This window comes from Oryctolagus cuniculus, chromosome 2 (assembly GCF_051225735.1).
Source record: "Oryctolagus cuniculus isolate XC-2025 breed Fujian yellow rabbit chromosome 2, ASM5122573v1, whole genome shotgun sequence".
In the NCBI taxonomy this organism is placed as follows: Eukaryota; Metazoa; Chordata; class Mammalia; order Lagomorpha; family Leporidae; genus Oryctolagus; species Oryctolagus cuniculus.
In genome coordinates, this window is record NC_142868.1 from 177,709,715 (window position 1) to 177,725,621 (window position 15,907).

General features: G+C 50.5%; 1 protein-coding gene across 2 annotated transcripts in view; it reads right to left on the reverse strand.

The window, feature by feature from the left end:
- Nucleotides 1-233: 233 nt before the first annotated feature.
- Nucleotides 234-15,907, reverse strand: part of LBH (LBH regulator of Wnt signaling pathway) — a 30,635-nt gene continuing 14,961 nt past the window's right edge. For both annotated transcript variants that reach the window (XM_070069734.2, XM_002709936.6), the window contains exon 3: nt 234-2,758. In XM_070069734.2, the coding sequence (XP_069925835.1) occupies nt 2,570-2,758 (189 nt within the window). In that variant the 3' untranslated portion in view covers nt 234-2,569. The remainder of the gene's footprint in view (nt 2,759-15,907) is intronic.

A 15,907-nucleotide genomic window follows, 5' to 3' on the forward strand; every position in this document is an offset into this window, starting at 1 on the left:
GGAGTAAGGCCCTGGCATTTGTGCTTTTCTGCCGAGCACCCAGACTGGAGAACCACTGACACCAACGAAAAGGCTGCTGTCATGCAGCCAGATGATGAAAAACCACGGTGGACTCCCTGTAAGAGGCCAGCAGGTGGGATACCCAAGGAACCTCACCCGGATACCCCCAACTCAGCCTCTCGGAAGGGTCACCTTGCTTCAGAGCGAGAAGGAAGTGGGAAATCAGACCAGAGTGGAAAGCATTTTCAAACTTTATTTACAACTGTCACAGTGACAAAAAGTAGTTTGGAAAACAAAAATGCTAGTTTCTCCCTGAGCCTCAAAAAAGAACAGATAGAAGTTACAGGAGGTTCATCTCATGGCAGGCGTTTTTACTGAAATACTAGGATTTTTTTTTCAATACGGTCAGTTAGAAATACACACAAATTACTTTAAAAAAAAAAAAAAGAAAAAGAAAAAGAGAGAGGAGGCCAGGCAGGAGCTCAGCCACTTGTCCAAGAGCAGCTGGGTCCCTCCCAACAGGCTCAGCTGCTGAGGGGCCTGACTGGAGCTGCCAGCCCTGGCCTGCTCAGACTGCAAACGGCCGTGCAGCCGGGACAATAAGCCAGCCCCACAAACATACACAGACACAGAGTAGATGTGTTACGCAGTTTACAAGCACGTTCCCACCACACAGCAAGACCAGGACAGATGATACAGGGTAGCAGATGAGAAGGAGACACCAAAACACAGGACTTGAGAAGGCAAGACCCACCCCCCCCCCCCAACAAAGGGAGAGAGGGAAGAGAAACTGCACGTGGGAATGAGGAAGGTTGAGCAACCCGTCCCAGCCAGCACAGAGCCAAGTGGGACAAGAGACAGAAGCCCCCTCGTGGCGCAGGCTGCCGGCCTCTCCCACGTCTGCAAGGAGCCGGAAGAAGTTATTGCCATCGATGTGTGTGACACAGGCAGGCGACAGAGGGAGGAAGCAGGGGTGAGGGCGACTCTAGCATCTCAGAGCCAACTCCACTGGCACCCACAGTGCACCCTCGTCCACCCCGCCCCACACGCCCCAGAGCCCCATTAACCTTGAGGTATTAAATACTGCTAGACACACAAGTCCAATCCGGGGGTCCACCTGGACCGACTGGAGACCTGAGGGGACACCGTGGGTGCCTCAGTTGGCTGCGTTTAGCCCAAGGAAGGCTCCAAGTCCACCTCTTGGCCACATCGCCCTGCTCAGACACAGAGAAGGGCAGGAGAGTTTGTCCGGCAGCCTGTTGCTCCACGTGGTTTTGAACCATGAGAAGCAGCTCTGAGTCCAAGGCGAACTTTCTCATGCACCTGATGCCCTTGCAGGAAGCAAGTGGAAGGGACGAAGCCCACCACTGGGGAGGGACGTAGAAGTGCTCCCTCATCACGCTTCCCACTTGTGTCCGGAGACAACAGACAGAAGGCAGGGGTCTGTCTCATCAGAGCCTCGTCACCACTATGCAGCCACTCCCAGGCTGTGCCAGCTCTCGGGATCTGCCCAGCAAGAACCAGGAAAAGCCACCTCTACTCTTCACTCAGCTCCACAAGAGAAAGAGGCCAAGAACCCACATGGGAGTGGGAGCTGCAGCTGGTCAGACGGGCTGCCATCCACAGCAGGCTAGGCACAGCTCTGCTGGCTACTGTGGCTAAGGCTGCAGCATGGCGGGAAGGAGAGGGAAGGGCGTGGATGAAGCTGACCTGGTCCTTGCTTCTGCCGAACTCTGACAGCAAGGCCTGGGGAGAGGAGGGGGCCTTCTAGGGTGGGACATTCCTGCTTGGGTGTCTGCCTGAGGGCATCCAAGGACAGGGTGTGTTCTTGCTACTTCCCAGAGGGCTGGGAGGCCAAAAGGACAAATCAGAGGTGAATTACTCAAAGGCCAGCCCTGGGCTCTATGAGCCAGCCTGGCAGGAGCAGTTAGAGGGGGATGGCAGGGTGCTGTTGGTTTCCTGCATATTCCCTGCAGAGGGGCTTCCCCTGCTCCCCACCCCCCCCCCACCAGAGGCCAGCACACCTGTAGTCGAAGCCCAGGGTGGCAGTGGTGAGGCTGGAGAGAGATGAAGACTTGGTTTCCTGCTGCCCCCGCAGCCAGAGCCATGGCTCCCCGAGCTGCTCCTGGCTGCCCTTCTCTGCCGATGTCTCCTAAAGTCAGGCATTTTCTCGCTTAGCCCCAAGTTGGTTTCCTTACCCCACAAGCTCCTTGCTCTCTTTGCCCAGCCCCCACACCCACCCCAGGCCCCCCCAGGGACCCCGCACCGCCCCTGGCTGCCGGAGCCCTGATACGATCGCTCGCCCACACCCCAAACCCCGGCTCTGAGCAGCTTCCTTTCTCAGAAGACCTTGCAAGTTGTCAGAGGGCTCCACTGCTCGCCACAGTTCAAAAAAAGAAAAAGAAAAGACGAAAGAAAACCCACTCGGGGAGTCGCAGGTGCAAAACGGAAGCCTCCTTTGACATTTTCAGAACTACCGGGGCTCACGTTCGCCTTCCACGATGGGAAAAACACAGTTCAGGGACCGATGCCGCCGGCGGGCACCGCCCCGTGGGAGGCCGCAGCGACTCTACTGCTCCTTGGTTTCCTTCGCTGTGTCTTCGCAGTTGTCTTGCTCGTCCTCCTGGACCAAGAACTCCTCGGGGGGCCACCGCAGCTCCCCGCTCTCCACCTCCCCCTCTGTGGGCTCCACCACTATGGAGGGCAGGCGGTCCTTTAGCTTGCAGCAGCGGTCGAAGTCTGACGGGTCGGGGAAGATCTGGAAGGCAAGCAGAGCGGGCACCCGATCAGTCAGTGCTTGCAGAGCGAGGTGCAATACCCGCCTCCCACGCATGCGCTGGGGTCGGCCAGGGGCACCCCCCCACACCCGCGGCCACTGCAGCGGGTCTGAGGCTGGAGCTGGGGGAGTCAGTTCTAGGCTAGGGCAAGACAGGAAACTGTCCAAGGCCGGGCTTTGATTCCCACCCTTGAAGCTGAACGTCTGGGGGCAGTGCCACTGAGTCTTGCTGGTGGGAGTGACTGTACTCTTTGTTTTATTTACACACAAAAGACTTCCAAATCACGTCATCACAGTGAGTTATGTCTCTGCAGCTGGCCAAAGCTTGAAAGAGGCGCCCTGGCATTCAGTGTGGCCAGTGGGAGCTGGCTAGCAGGTGCTCACAGGCAGCACGGCCATGCTGGACACAGGTGCTGCTGATGCTACCACAAAGATTCCCTGGCTTAACCAGGCTGAGTATCCTAGACCACACAGGCTGGAAACGAGCGAGGGGTGGAATGGGACTCAAACCCAGGGCAGTCTGACTTCCACGGCTGTGCCCCGACCCCACGCAGCCCCTCAGGGTGAGAAATGATCCCGGTGTCATTATGAAGTCAAAGCCAGATTGAACAGAGGCATAGCCGCCAGCCACAGTCCATCAGCTGGGAACAAATCCTTCCTACCTTCTCCACCTGCAGGCACCTCCCAGCCTCTCGCCGGCTTAACGCCTGGAAGAGTCTGCAGTTCTTTCCAGGGTCTTGTCAACATAGCGGCGTTTTGTTAATACCTACTGTGTGTCCTGCCCGGAGCTGGCAGAAACCTCAAGCCAGGCTATAAAACCAAGGGCCAGGTCTGCTCTGTGGATTCCCGCTGCACTGTGCACTGCCCTGTGGCCACAGCTGACCCAATTCTTTGCCCAGCAGCTTAAGTGTTTAATCTGTTGGGCTGCTGGTCCCTTGCCACTCACAGCCCACGGCCCGCGGCGACACATCCTAGAGCTGGAGAGGAGAGCCTCTGTCTAGAGTGCCAGGGCTCACGAAATCCCAGACATAGCAACTTCAAGGGCAAACTGAGGCCCACAGGGGTCAAAGACTGGCCCAAGGCTGTAGTGTTTCTTCAAGGCAAAGGAAAGGAAAGCAAGAGTTGGGGTGGGTGGAGAAAACATGGGGAGAGAACCTGGGGCTGCCCCAATAAAGACGGACCCATGGCGGCCCACAGGTGTCGTCCGTAATCAGCAGGTGAAAGAAATGCTCTCCTACGAGCCTGGCCTCCCCACCTCTCATGCTGCTCTGAGGGTGCTGGTCCTACTGCACCCAAGCCCCCTGCAATGCTGCCTGGCTGACTCTGACCACGTCACAGGCACGTGGGGCTTCGGGGAGTCATGGGCCTCTGCGACGTCACCCCAATCCCTGCAGACAAGTGATTATTAACCATTTATCCAATAAAGGCCTATTGCTGGGGATTAAGCCTTAAGCCAGCTGCACAACCAGGCATCATTAAAGACTTAACAAGGCTCATAAAACGTACTGTAATGGCAGCCAGACAGAAAACAAGCCACGGAGGAGCTGGACCAGGGTGGGTCAAAGGCGGCTGGGGAAGCTGACCCTGGCTCTGGGCTCTCTCCACCTGCTGCAGCCAGCCCAAGGATTCTGCCGTGGACTACGCCGGGCACACAGACTGGCAGGTGCTGCATGGGGAGCGGCTCAGGTGGGCTGGTTGGGCCCCCTCCTCACTTCCGTGGGGTCGGAGTCCCTCCCTGGGGGTGAGTGTCCCAAGCATGAGCTCTGGGAGGGAGCAAGGCAAACCAGACTGGAAGGCAGAGAAGAGGTGACAAAGCTTTTCAGACACCAACTTGCTGCGGCCTCACTGCCACCCTATGGACAACAAGACCCTGGGGTCTCTGATGGTCACATGGTTGAGCCAGTATTCAAACCTCGCTCTGCGGTTTGGGGAACCTGTGCCTTTTGGAAAATATAAGGATGCCCCTGGGTCAATGTCCGCATTTCACAGAGAGAAAACTGATGAAGCAGGTTGAGGGAGACTCTAGGGCCAAGTTAGCTACTACAGGTGCCAGGAAGGGCATCTGGGTACCCAGGTTCAAAAGATGAGTTTGCCATCCGGAGCGTGTCCTAAACTTTCAGGGCCCCAAGGCAGAGCAGTGAGATGTCACAAGGAGATTGACAGCTGGCCCTGCACAGCTCTTGGCCCCTGCCTCCTTCCTCTGATAGCACCAGCCCAGGGCTGAGCCTGCCTGTGGACCTCATGACTGGAAGAGGTGAAAAGCGACATTGGAATTATGACCACCAAGCCCAGGAAGAGGGAGAGGGAGAGAAGCAGGGCCAGGCTGGCAGGAGGAGGAAGAGGACAACTGGGGTGGGAGGCATCGGATTTTGCTTCGGGCTGGAAGTCAGTCTTTTGTTGGCTGAGGCGTTCACTTGGTAATACACGGGTCCTCATTCCCTGTCTATGACAGCAAGGACTTGCAGTCCCCGTGCCTCAGTTTCCCCCTTCCAGGAATGGTGTGAGCAGCTTGTCCCACGAGATGGGTACAAGTTCTTGGCAAACACAAGGATGACAAAATGCTTTGAGGACACAAGCTAAATTCAAATTCCAGTGTCTTCCTTGGCACCGTTTCAAAAAGACTGCAGTGTATGTCCCCTATCCAAGCAAGGGACAAGTAACACAGTCATTACAATTGCTCCAAACAATGCCTCTGCTATGGAGAGCTGTACCACTAGGTCCTTTAAGTCCCCAGAGGGAAGCCTGAGTTGAACTTCTGGTAAGGCTCAGTTGCCAGGGAACTTTGACTCCCAAATTCTCAAAGCAGGCACCATTAACAATTTTTTTTTTTACAAAGCTTGTTAACTGTATATTTAAAAATCACTGTAATAATCAATCTCGCCCTCCCATGGGAGATTTTATTATCAGATTATACCCATTTGTGCTTCTGAAAATTGTAGCTCTCTCCAAAAACAAATAAAAAGCACCCAGAACCAAAACAGCTTCTGGTTTCCTTTCAAAGAGACAGAAAGCTTTGCAAAATGTTGCTGAGTATTTTGCCAGCACAATCTTATCTCCGACAGCTGCCTAAGAGGCTGACCCCAAGGAGGTCAAGATTTTTCCACTAAGTCATGCTTTTTAATCATGTAGGCAGCAGAAAAATGAGAGGTTGCAACTACAATTTGCAGGGTGGGAGAGACTGTGGAAAAAAAGACTGGAGTCCAGCTCGCCACGCGCATGACGAGTAGGGTTGAGGTGGCTGGCCGCCTGGCGCGCTGCTGGCCTGCAGGAACTGGCCGGGAATAAAAAACTGCCCCCCCCCCCCCCAGAAGAAACTGCTTCTGGCAGACCTCTTGTCCAACAGAGTCCCTTCTGTTGGGACTGCAGAAAGCTCAAACACAACACAACAAAGCCCTTTCCTTCTGTAGCAAAAGCCTCTAGGAGGCATTTCCCACTCTCACTCCAGGGCAGGGCAGGTCTGGCAGCACCGCCCCCAGCTGAGATCAATCAGCTCTACACCTTTCCCCCTCTGCCAACACTCACTCTGCAACCTGTCACACCAGGCTGCCTCGACTGTTGGCTGCTATGACACTAAGGAACACCAAGTTCCCTCCTTTGCAAATAAAATGAAATCTTTAACTTGGGGGTGGGCAGAAAGACAGAGCTCCCATCCACTGGATCCTTCCCTAAGTACCTGCCAGAGCTAGGGTTGGGTCAAGTGGAAGCCAGGAACCAGGAACTCAATCTAGGTCTCCCATGTGGTTGGCAGGGACCCAAATGCTTGAGCCACCACCTGCTGCTTTGCAGGGTGCACACCAGCAGGAAGCTGGAATTGGAAGTGGAGCCAGGGCTCAGGCCAGACACTTTTATGTGGGACGTGGACGTCTGCACCTCGAAGGCAAACAGCTGCTCACCAAGATCATCCGGGGGCCAGAGGCCCCGCTGCACAGGAAGAGCAGGAGGTCTTGGGGATGGATGGGATTTTCGGAGGGAAGATTTGCCAGGTGGCCTCCGATTCCAGCCAGCCCCAACGGTTCAGGAACGCACGTGGATTGACTTGAAAGGTCAAGGGAGCTTTAGGACCATTGAGAAAGCAGCAGTTGGTGTGATGCAGTTTAGAGGCCAGAGTTTGTGGCTGGTTAGCTCTGTGCTGTTCAATGGAACATTCTGCAGTAATGGTAGCCTTGTCTGTGCTATCCCATACCTGCAGCCGCTGGCCACACATGGCTATTGAGCACTTAAAACATGGCTGGCATTTTAAATCATATTCAAATATTGTTTTTTGTTTTTTGTTTTTTTTTTTTTTTTTTTTGACAGGCAGAGTGGACAGTGAGAGAGAGAGACAGAGAGAGAAAGGTCTTCCTTTTGCCGTTGGTTCACTCTCCAATGGCCGCCACTGCAGCCGGCGCACCGCGCTGATCCTGGCAGGAGCCAGGAGCCAGGTGCTTTTCCTGGTCTCCCATGGGGTGCAGGGCCCAAGCACCTGGGCCATCCTCCACTGCACTCCCTGGCCATAGCAGAGAGCTGGCCTGGAAGAGGGGCAACCGGGACAGAATCCGGCGCCCCAACCGGGACTAGAACCCGGTGTGCCGGCGCCGCAAGGTGGAGGATTAGCCTATTGAGCCACGGCGCCGGCCCCAAATATTGTTAACATAAATGTATATGTAAGTAGCATATGAACATAAATGTTATATAAATGTAAATGGCTACCTATGGCATTGGATGGATGGTTAAGCCTGACAATGATGAAAATAGGCCCATCTGGGCCGACTCGGGGTGTTTGGTGACCTGACCAACACAGGCAGCCCCTGAGCCGAGAACTGAGCCTGGGGCAAGCCTCATTCTGGTGATGAGGGATTTGTCAGCAGGCTTTATGCTTACGTGGAAACACTGCCCGTGAATCGGCTCCCATTTCACCCACGGAGGGGAACTGAAAGGCAACACCGGGCCTCCAAAGCCCCAATTTGGGGACCTGGCTATCAGTTGTCTGCCTCTAAGCCAGGTGACCTAAACCTGGCTGCCTCTGGGATGGGGAGAGGGGAGAGCTGGCACCTGGCATGGAAAATGTGAGCGATTCTGGCGGGAGCCGCCCTGCCCTGCGTGTGCATCCCTGAGCCAGCCCCTCTGACAAACAGCCGAGCTGACCACAGAGAGGGCAGAGGGCACGGCACAGAACCGAGAGATGCTAATGCTAATGGGGAAAGCGGACACCGGCAGGTGGAGGAGATGAAAGGTGGTTAACTGGACACAAAGGGCTAATGCAAGCTGAGAGCTCCGGAGCTGGGGGGGAACCCAGCAAGGAGGAGTGCTGGGGGGTGAGGGCAGAGGGTCCGAGAGAAATAAGCAAGCTAGCTCCCCAGGCTCTGTGCACAAAGCCGCCCAGAAAGCCCCTGCCCTCTCTAGTTGCACAGAGGAGAAAAGAACCCCAGGGCTGCTATGGAAAACAGCTGCACCCACAGGCAGCCCAGAGTCTGGAAGAGCCGGCTTTTGCCCAGTCCCCATCTCTGACTGCCTCTGTGACCTTGCTGTGGTCATTTCAACCTCACTGCCTCCGGCTGAAGCGAGGACGCCTTTATTCACAGACGTGGCTGGAGCGGTCCCGTGGTGCTGACGCTGACGTCAGAGGAGGTGGGGGGTGGTGGGGTCCCCTGGACGTCTGGCCCAGCCCCTTCCTCGCCTCATCTGTAAATTCAGGTTAATCGGATTAATGCTAATTCAGATCCTGTGGGCTTTGCAGAGAATCAAGCACAGGTATGTGTGAACACGCTCTATAAACTCTCAGTTCCTAATGCTAGCTCTCATTCCGCAAAGCTGGGGTCCCCACGGAGCATTTCCAGGCGGGCCTGCGAAGCCAACAGCTGCAGCCCAGGACAGGAGCACATGAGCAGCTCTCCTGAGCTCGTGCTCACAAACCCTAGGCCAGGTCCTTTGGAGGAAGGGCTGTGACCTCCTCACTTCCCTCTCTGAAGGCGTGGGCCAGGTCAGCTGCAGCAGAACCCCTAGATCTCCCAGGGATGGCCCTGCAGCCCAAGGTCTTCCCACTCCAGACCTCCTCCCTCCCGCCGCAGGCTCTTCCGAGGGCCTGCACCTGGTACGTCAGACCCCTCCTGCCTCCCAAACGCTGGGTTTCTTATTTTTCCTGGAGAACAACAATGGATCGGCCTTACGTGTTTATTCCTTCCTAGGAGGGGCTGGCTTGTAACAATGGGCAGATCTCCCCCTGCATCCTGCACAGCAGCCAGTGCACAGGAAAACCCTGCCCCCTGACGCCATGTGCAGGCAAGAAATGCCGGCTTTGAAATACTTGCCTCCTGCTATTTTATTATAATTTTATTATGATTACTTGCATTTTACTGACTTCACAAAGTGAAATGCAGGTGGTAAAACAGACAGGACTGGAGGAAGGGCAGGGGAGCTACTGGCCGGACTCCGGGACAGATGAACATTCTCTGTCTCTGCCCATCTCTGAGATGCTCCGCTCGCTCAGAGCTCCCTGGACTGGGGCTGTGGAACGCCCACCTCACCCTCTCCTGCCCATCCCTGGTGCCTCTAATCCAACAGGGGCCTTGAGCAGGAGTCTGGGGCTTTACAACAACAGCTGGGCCTCCTTCCTCTGGATCAAAGGTGCTTAAGCCTCCAGCCCTGAAACTTGAAAGAAAAGGAAATCCTGCAGATAAACACCATCTTTCATAAACATCTCTCAAACACACACCCATCCTGCAAGCCGGGAGTTCCAAACGCCAATTCATTAGTGCTAATTGCTACTGATAACTCTGGGCCCAGTGAATCCATGAGGCTTCTAGAAGGTTAGAGAACTCTCTCAGGTCTCTGGGGGCGGTGAGAAGAGACTGCAATCATCTAGAATAGGTGATTTCACAGCGGGTGCCTCACCAGCTGCATCATCAATGCCCTCTTGAAAGAAGTCAGGGCTCCTGGGCACCGCAGAAGCCTCTCTCTCTCTCTCTCTCTCTCTGCACCTCCATTGCCACTACACAAACATCCCACATACACACCTTGTCTCTCTCAGGAAGCCCCCAAGGATCCAGGTAAAAGATTCACTTACACTGCAAGGCAGGCAATTCCATTTTAACTTAAGAGCACATAAGGTTTATTGAGAAGGTTTCACATACCACCTTGCCACTGACATTCAAGGCCATTGCCAACCATCCCCTCATTCTTTGCGTTGGAAACTAAATAACATCGTGACTACTTTGCCTGGTCCCACAGCCTTCCCATCTTTAGAGTCCCCTTCCTAACTCCTACCACATGGCTTCCAAAACAACCCACCCCTGTGTGCAAACACCTGTACCCTGCCTGGCTGTCAGTCAGTACCGCCTCTGCACACCACCAGACCAGCTCACCTTGACCCTGAAGTGAGACCCATCAGCTCATGACCCATTGGAAGTTAAAATAAAAAAGGTTCCCCCAAACAAGAAGCTTTGCCTGATGTTCACTCCTGTGGAAGGCCTGGAGAATTTAGTTGATCCCAGTCATAGCAATGATGCTGACAACTTAAGTGAGCCGGGCTCTCCCTGTTCCTAGAGCTACACTCCACGCAAGGAAGCCCGTGGGCACTGACCGAGGAGCTGCCTGCACTCATCAAACATATTCTCAGTCTGGAGCAGGGGATCTCGGGTTCCCTTCAGGGAGAGAGTATCCATGGAGTTAAAATTTTGTCATAAGAGCACTAAGCTCTTATATGCATTTCCACTGTATGGGCACTGCACCAATGACACGACAACACTGAGTCTTGCTGCTGGCACCTTCAGAAGAATTATTTCAGGGGCTACAAAGTGTGCTTGTTGTCCTTGTATTGTTCACCATGTCACACTCATGATTAAAATGAAAACAAAGTCTTGATGTCCTTGATAAAGCGGTAAAAATTTGTACCTATGAGATATCGACACAGACACTTGATTCCACGTGTGGTAGGTGGAGTGGAAAGGCAGCCAGCACGCAGTGACGTGTAGTGGGTGCCTCGAGGACAAGCATTGGTGGCACTGAGCTGGCGGCTGAACTAACCTCTTGATGCGTGAACACCGTTCTCACCCCTAAGGACAACTGGCCAACAAACCATGGTTATGCCGACTTGGGTATTTAGTAGATATTTTCTCAACATTGAACACATTGAGTCTGTCACTTCAAGGCAAATAACTGATAGTATTTGTTACTGATGATAAAAATAGAGCTTTCAAGCGAAAAATAGAATTTTGGGAAACTTGTATTGGCCACCATGAGCATGACAGCTTCCTAATACTTGAAGACATTGATGTGTCCACTGGAGCCATTAACCAAGGTGATCGTTTAAAAATTTTGTATGATGAAATGTGTCAACCCTTGGAAGAGCTGCACACTCGGGGAACTCACATTTTCCAAATGATCAGTGCCTTACCCAGAAAACCCAGCAGAGGTAAAAGATTCACTCGATGTGTAAGATAGGCTAATGGATTTTAACAGAAGAGCATAAAAATAGGTGTTCATAAGGTTTCAGATACCACATTATCACTGACAATCGAGAAAGAACCCCTGAGCCGATGTTTAGTGAAGTATCACAGAAATGTTTGACAAGACTGTTAAAATGCTTCTTCCCTCTCTACTACAGGTCTGTATAGGCCAGCTTTTTTTAATTTACTTCAACCAACACACATGGCAACAGAGTGACCAGAGAGGCACATGAGAGTCTAGACATCTCCTAAGCCAGACATAAAACCATCTTGCAAGAAAATGTAAAACAGTGCCTCTCTTCTCACCAAACTTGTTCTGTTTTGGAAAATATGTCTATTTTTATACAAAAAATTATATTAACGTGCAATGGCTTTATTATTCAAAATGAATTAATAAGATTTAAAAATTCAGCTTTAATTTCTTAAACAATAAATACAAAAGATTTAATCCACATAAACAAAAACTCTTTGGGTGGTCCTAAATAATTTTAATTTAAGAATGTAAAAGGGGCTGAGACTAAAAAGTTCAAGAACCGTTGGCCTGGAGAAAAAGAAATATCATTAGGAAGACAAACTTGTAAGTCCAGTTTGAAAGATAACAGCCAATACTTCAAAAGACTCATACATAAGGGAATGAAAAGATAAATTTATTTTGGTACAGAAAAGTTTTAAATCTATGCATTCAAAGGGTTTTCAAAAACTGTATGAAAATGGTACTATAAGAAAACTACACCTAGGTTTTGAAAATTTTTTGCACCAAAATAGACTTATCTTTCTACTCCCTCCTCCACCAGCTTTCTGAAGCACCCTCATATTTTAAAACTGTAGAGGAGGATGTGTTGTTGAGATCACAAACGATGTCCTCACAAATCTGAGAGGCTGAAATGAGGAAGGGAAGCAGGTGTTTAACCCCAGTGGGTCGAGGATGGAGGACTTCACCCCACTATTCAACTTTCTAACAAGGGAAAGCCAAGGCCTGGAGAGCTGATGAGAGCTGCTGAGATCACACAGAGAACAGCAAGGCGAAGATTAGAACGTAGTTATCCAGGCTCTCAGCCCATGATTTCTCTGTGTTGGGGCATTATTATTATTATTATTATTATTCAAAAGGCAGCGAGACAGAGAGATATCCCATTTGTTGGTTCACTCCCCAAATGCCTGCAACAGCCAGGACTGGGCCAGGCTGAAGCCAGGAGCCCAGATCCCAGTGCAGATCTCCAACATGGGCAGCAGAGATCCAAGCACTTGAGCCATCACCTGATGCCTCCCATGGTGCACATTCGCAGGAAGTTGGAATCGGAAGCAGAGCTAGGACTGAAATCCATGTGCTCCAATATGGAACACAGGCATCCCAAGTGGAGATGCCAAACACTCGCCCCCTATGCAGAGGAGTTCTGAGCCTGGTGTCACTGGCAGTGTCCACAGAACACCTGAGTGACCCAATATCATGCTACTGAGGAGGACAACCACATCAAGGTGCCTGGACCAATCTCGGAGCTGCCCTTTCGCACAGCTTTGATTCTTAGGACCATGTAAATGTCTGTGTTTTCCAAGCTTCCTGTTTGTGTCCTTCCTAAAAGAATTTTGAACAACTATGCCTTCCTTTTGAATGTGCTAAGCCTTCTGATATATTATGAATAGTAACACTTTAAAATAATACCTTTATGGCACTCTTAAATGTGCCCCATGGTTTGGCCGGCGCCGCGGCTCACTAGGCTAATCCTGCCTGTGGCGCCAGCACCCGGGGTTCTAGTCCCGGGCGGGGCGCGGGATTCTGTGGACCTGTATGGGAGACCAGGAGGAAGCACCTGGCTCCTGGCTTCGGATCAGTGCAGCACGCCGGCTGTAGCAGCCATTTGGGGGGTGAACCAACGGAAGGAAGACCTTCCTGTCTGTCTCTCTCACTGTCTAACTCTGCCTGTCCAAAAAAAAAAAAAAAAAAAAAAAAAAAAAGAACAAGCTCAAGTCAAATATTAGATTATTCCTTTCTTTATTTGAGGCTATATTTCCATTCTACTTCTCTTAATATAACACTTATGTTTTAAAATTTTTAGTCACTAGCTTTTTCTACTTCACTGCAATAAAAAGACTCATTTATGTAAATAAATTAACATTATAAAAAATGTCCCATGACTGTAAGGCTTTGTTAATGAAAGAAAACAATTCTAGATTGGCTTATTGCAGCTCCGAGGACCACATGCATCAGAAATAGTTCCAAAACACAAAGGTAAAATTTTATTGATTTGGTTCCTCGCTAGGATAGATGGATGATTTATGGGGCTTCCTAGAGAGTTATGTTTGGAACAGTTCACTTGTTTGAGGCTCCCAGGGTTTCTATACTTGGGGGAGGCAGCTTTAAAGATCTGGGAAGGTGGGCAGGTCCTTCGCTTGTGGAGAGGAAACAGGGTGAGCTCCGTGGAAAGGCAGGAAGAGGAAACGGGAGACTTGCCTGCAGGGACGGCAACGTAAGAAAAGCTGCAGAAGGGGGCTGAAGATGTGGAAATGGAGTTCCTGCAAACTCTCCCCACCGACACGTTTCTTGGAAAGTCTCTGGGTGCCCCAGGGGCAGCTGTACTCCTGCGTTAGGCTTTGTTCAGATGGGAAGTGGTGGACACACAGAAGCGTTATTAAGAAGTAATTTGGCATGAAAATCTCCAGTCCCAAAGTGCCAAGGAAAATAGCCAGGAAGGATCCTGATAATTAAAGTGCCACATTTGAGGGAACAAACATCCAGAGAAATACAGAAATTATAATTCAGTGCTAGCTGAGCTTTAACAATGCTTCCATCTAGGACACACTCAACTTTGGAACAAAAAAATTCCTTCGGGGTAACGCCAGGGATGTCGCCTATAAGAGCCACACTGTGGAGCTTGTGCTTGCTGTCTGCATCATTCCTGTGAAATCCACGTACATGTTACATTTTCTCTCCACTCGTGTGTTGAAATTCTATCACTCCACGAATAGAGAACCTGTATTACATGCCATAGGTGTGACCATCGAAATGCACAAACTTCTTCAAGTTGTCTGTGTTAACACCTAAATTAACTTCATAAACCACCATGAATGTGTGGACCTCCCTGGAACACTGGCCTGGGCTGTTTGCATGCTGCAAGGCCCCTGGAGTCTTGTAGAGTCATTGGCTAGAAGCCCCCTGGGCACTGAGCCTGAGACTTGCAGGATGCTCAGATCCACATCTAGAGCTCAGCCCCTAAAGTCCAGGGAAGCAGTATTCCTCAACCATGCACATGCCACGAGCCACACCCGGAAGCCCAGGAGAACCAAGATGTTCTTGGGACTAGGAATGCATCCTGCCAACCTTCATGGTCTTCAAGGTCATATAGTTCTCCAATGTCATTAAGAGAATGAAGGAGACAAAGAAAGCAATCACTGACCCATACAGGTTTGTCATCCCGAAGGTGTGTCAGGTACATGATCACCAGCTAACTAGCAGTGCTGGGTAAGCATCAGCAATTGTTGTTTTCATGCTCAAGTAACCAGTTAAAATCCACATCTCCTAAACTTGTCAACATAACCAAAACCTCTCTGGCTCTACCCTAAAGTTCCTCCATTATCCCCTCTGTGGAGCTGACACCCCTGATTCTATTTGCTCCAGCTTTCACTGCTGGGAGCTCATGTTTGATCAACTCTCTTATCGATGTTTTTCTGTTTTTAAGTGCTGTATAATCAAGAGGTTTGATGATGTCGAATCTCTTCGAGGCAGTAATGATAATTCCAGGAATTTAGTCCGAGGAAACAAACCAGACTTGTGCAGAGATTTATGTAAGATGTTGAAAGTGTTACTTGTAAGAACAAAATATTATACAACCTAAATATTCAGCAATAATAAATGGTGCATAACAAGAAGAAACCCAATTTTATACAGAAAATCAAGTGACAAGAACATGAATACAACATCATATTCAGTGGGAAAAGGATTCACTAGAGCATACACAGTGTAATCGATTTTATTTCTTAAATATAAATGCATTAAGAATGCTGAAACCAAACGTATCAAACTGTGTCATTGAGAGGAATATGGCTGTTTCTTTTTTCCTCTTTGTACTTCTCTCATTTTCCTGAATTTCCACTAAAATAAATACTGCCTTTATAACAATAACATCTAATTTCTTGTTGGTCTTTTGGCTAAGATCAAGTGTATACTGAAAACACACAACACATGGACACTTACCCTGTCCCATTTTGACTCAGAAATTCTATTCCTAAGACTCCCATAAATCATGCAAAAACATATACCTAAAATTCTATATAAATTATCACATTATATATATGAGAAAAAACATCGGAACTAAAAGCTTCAGCAATTAGAGGATGAAGAAATGTTAGGTTTTGGTTGACAATACTGTAAAGTTATTAAAAGGATAGCTTTGGAGCATTTATTTTCATCTACTTGAAAGGCAGAGAAGAGAGACAGAGAGAGAGAGAGAGACAGAGATCTCCTATCAACTGATTCACTCTCCAAATGCCTGCAACAGTTGGAGCTGGGTCAAGCCAAGGCCAGGAGCCCAGAACTCCATCCAGGTCTCCCATGTGGGTGGCAGGGTCCCAAATACTTGAGCCATCATCTGCTGCCTCCCAGGATGCACGAGCAGGAAGCTGGTCAGAACAGAGCGGCCAAGGCTCACTCCTGGTTATGGGATGCGGACGTCCCAGATAGCAGCTTAACCCACTGTGCCGCAACACTTGCCCT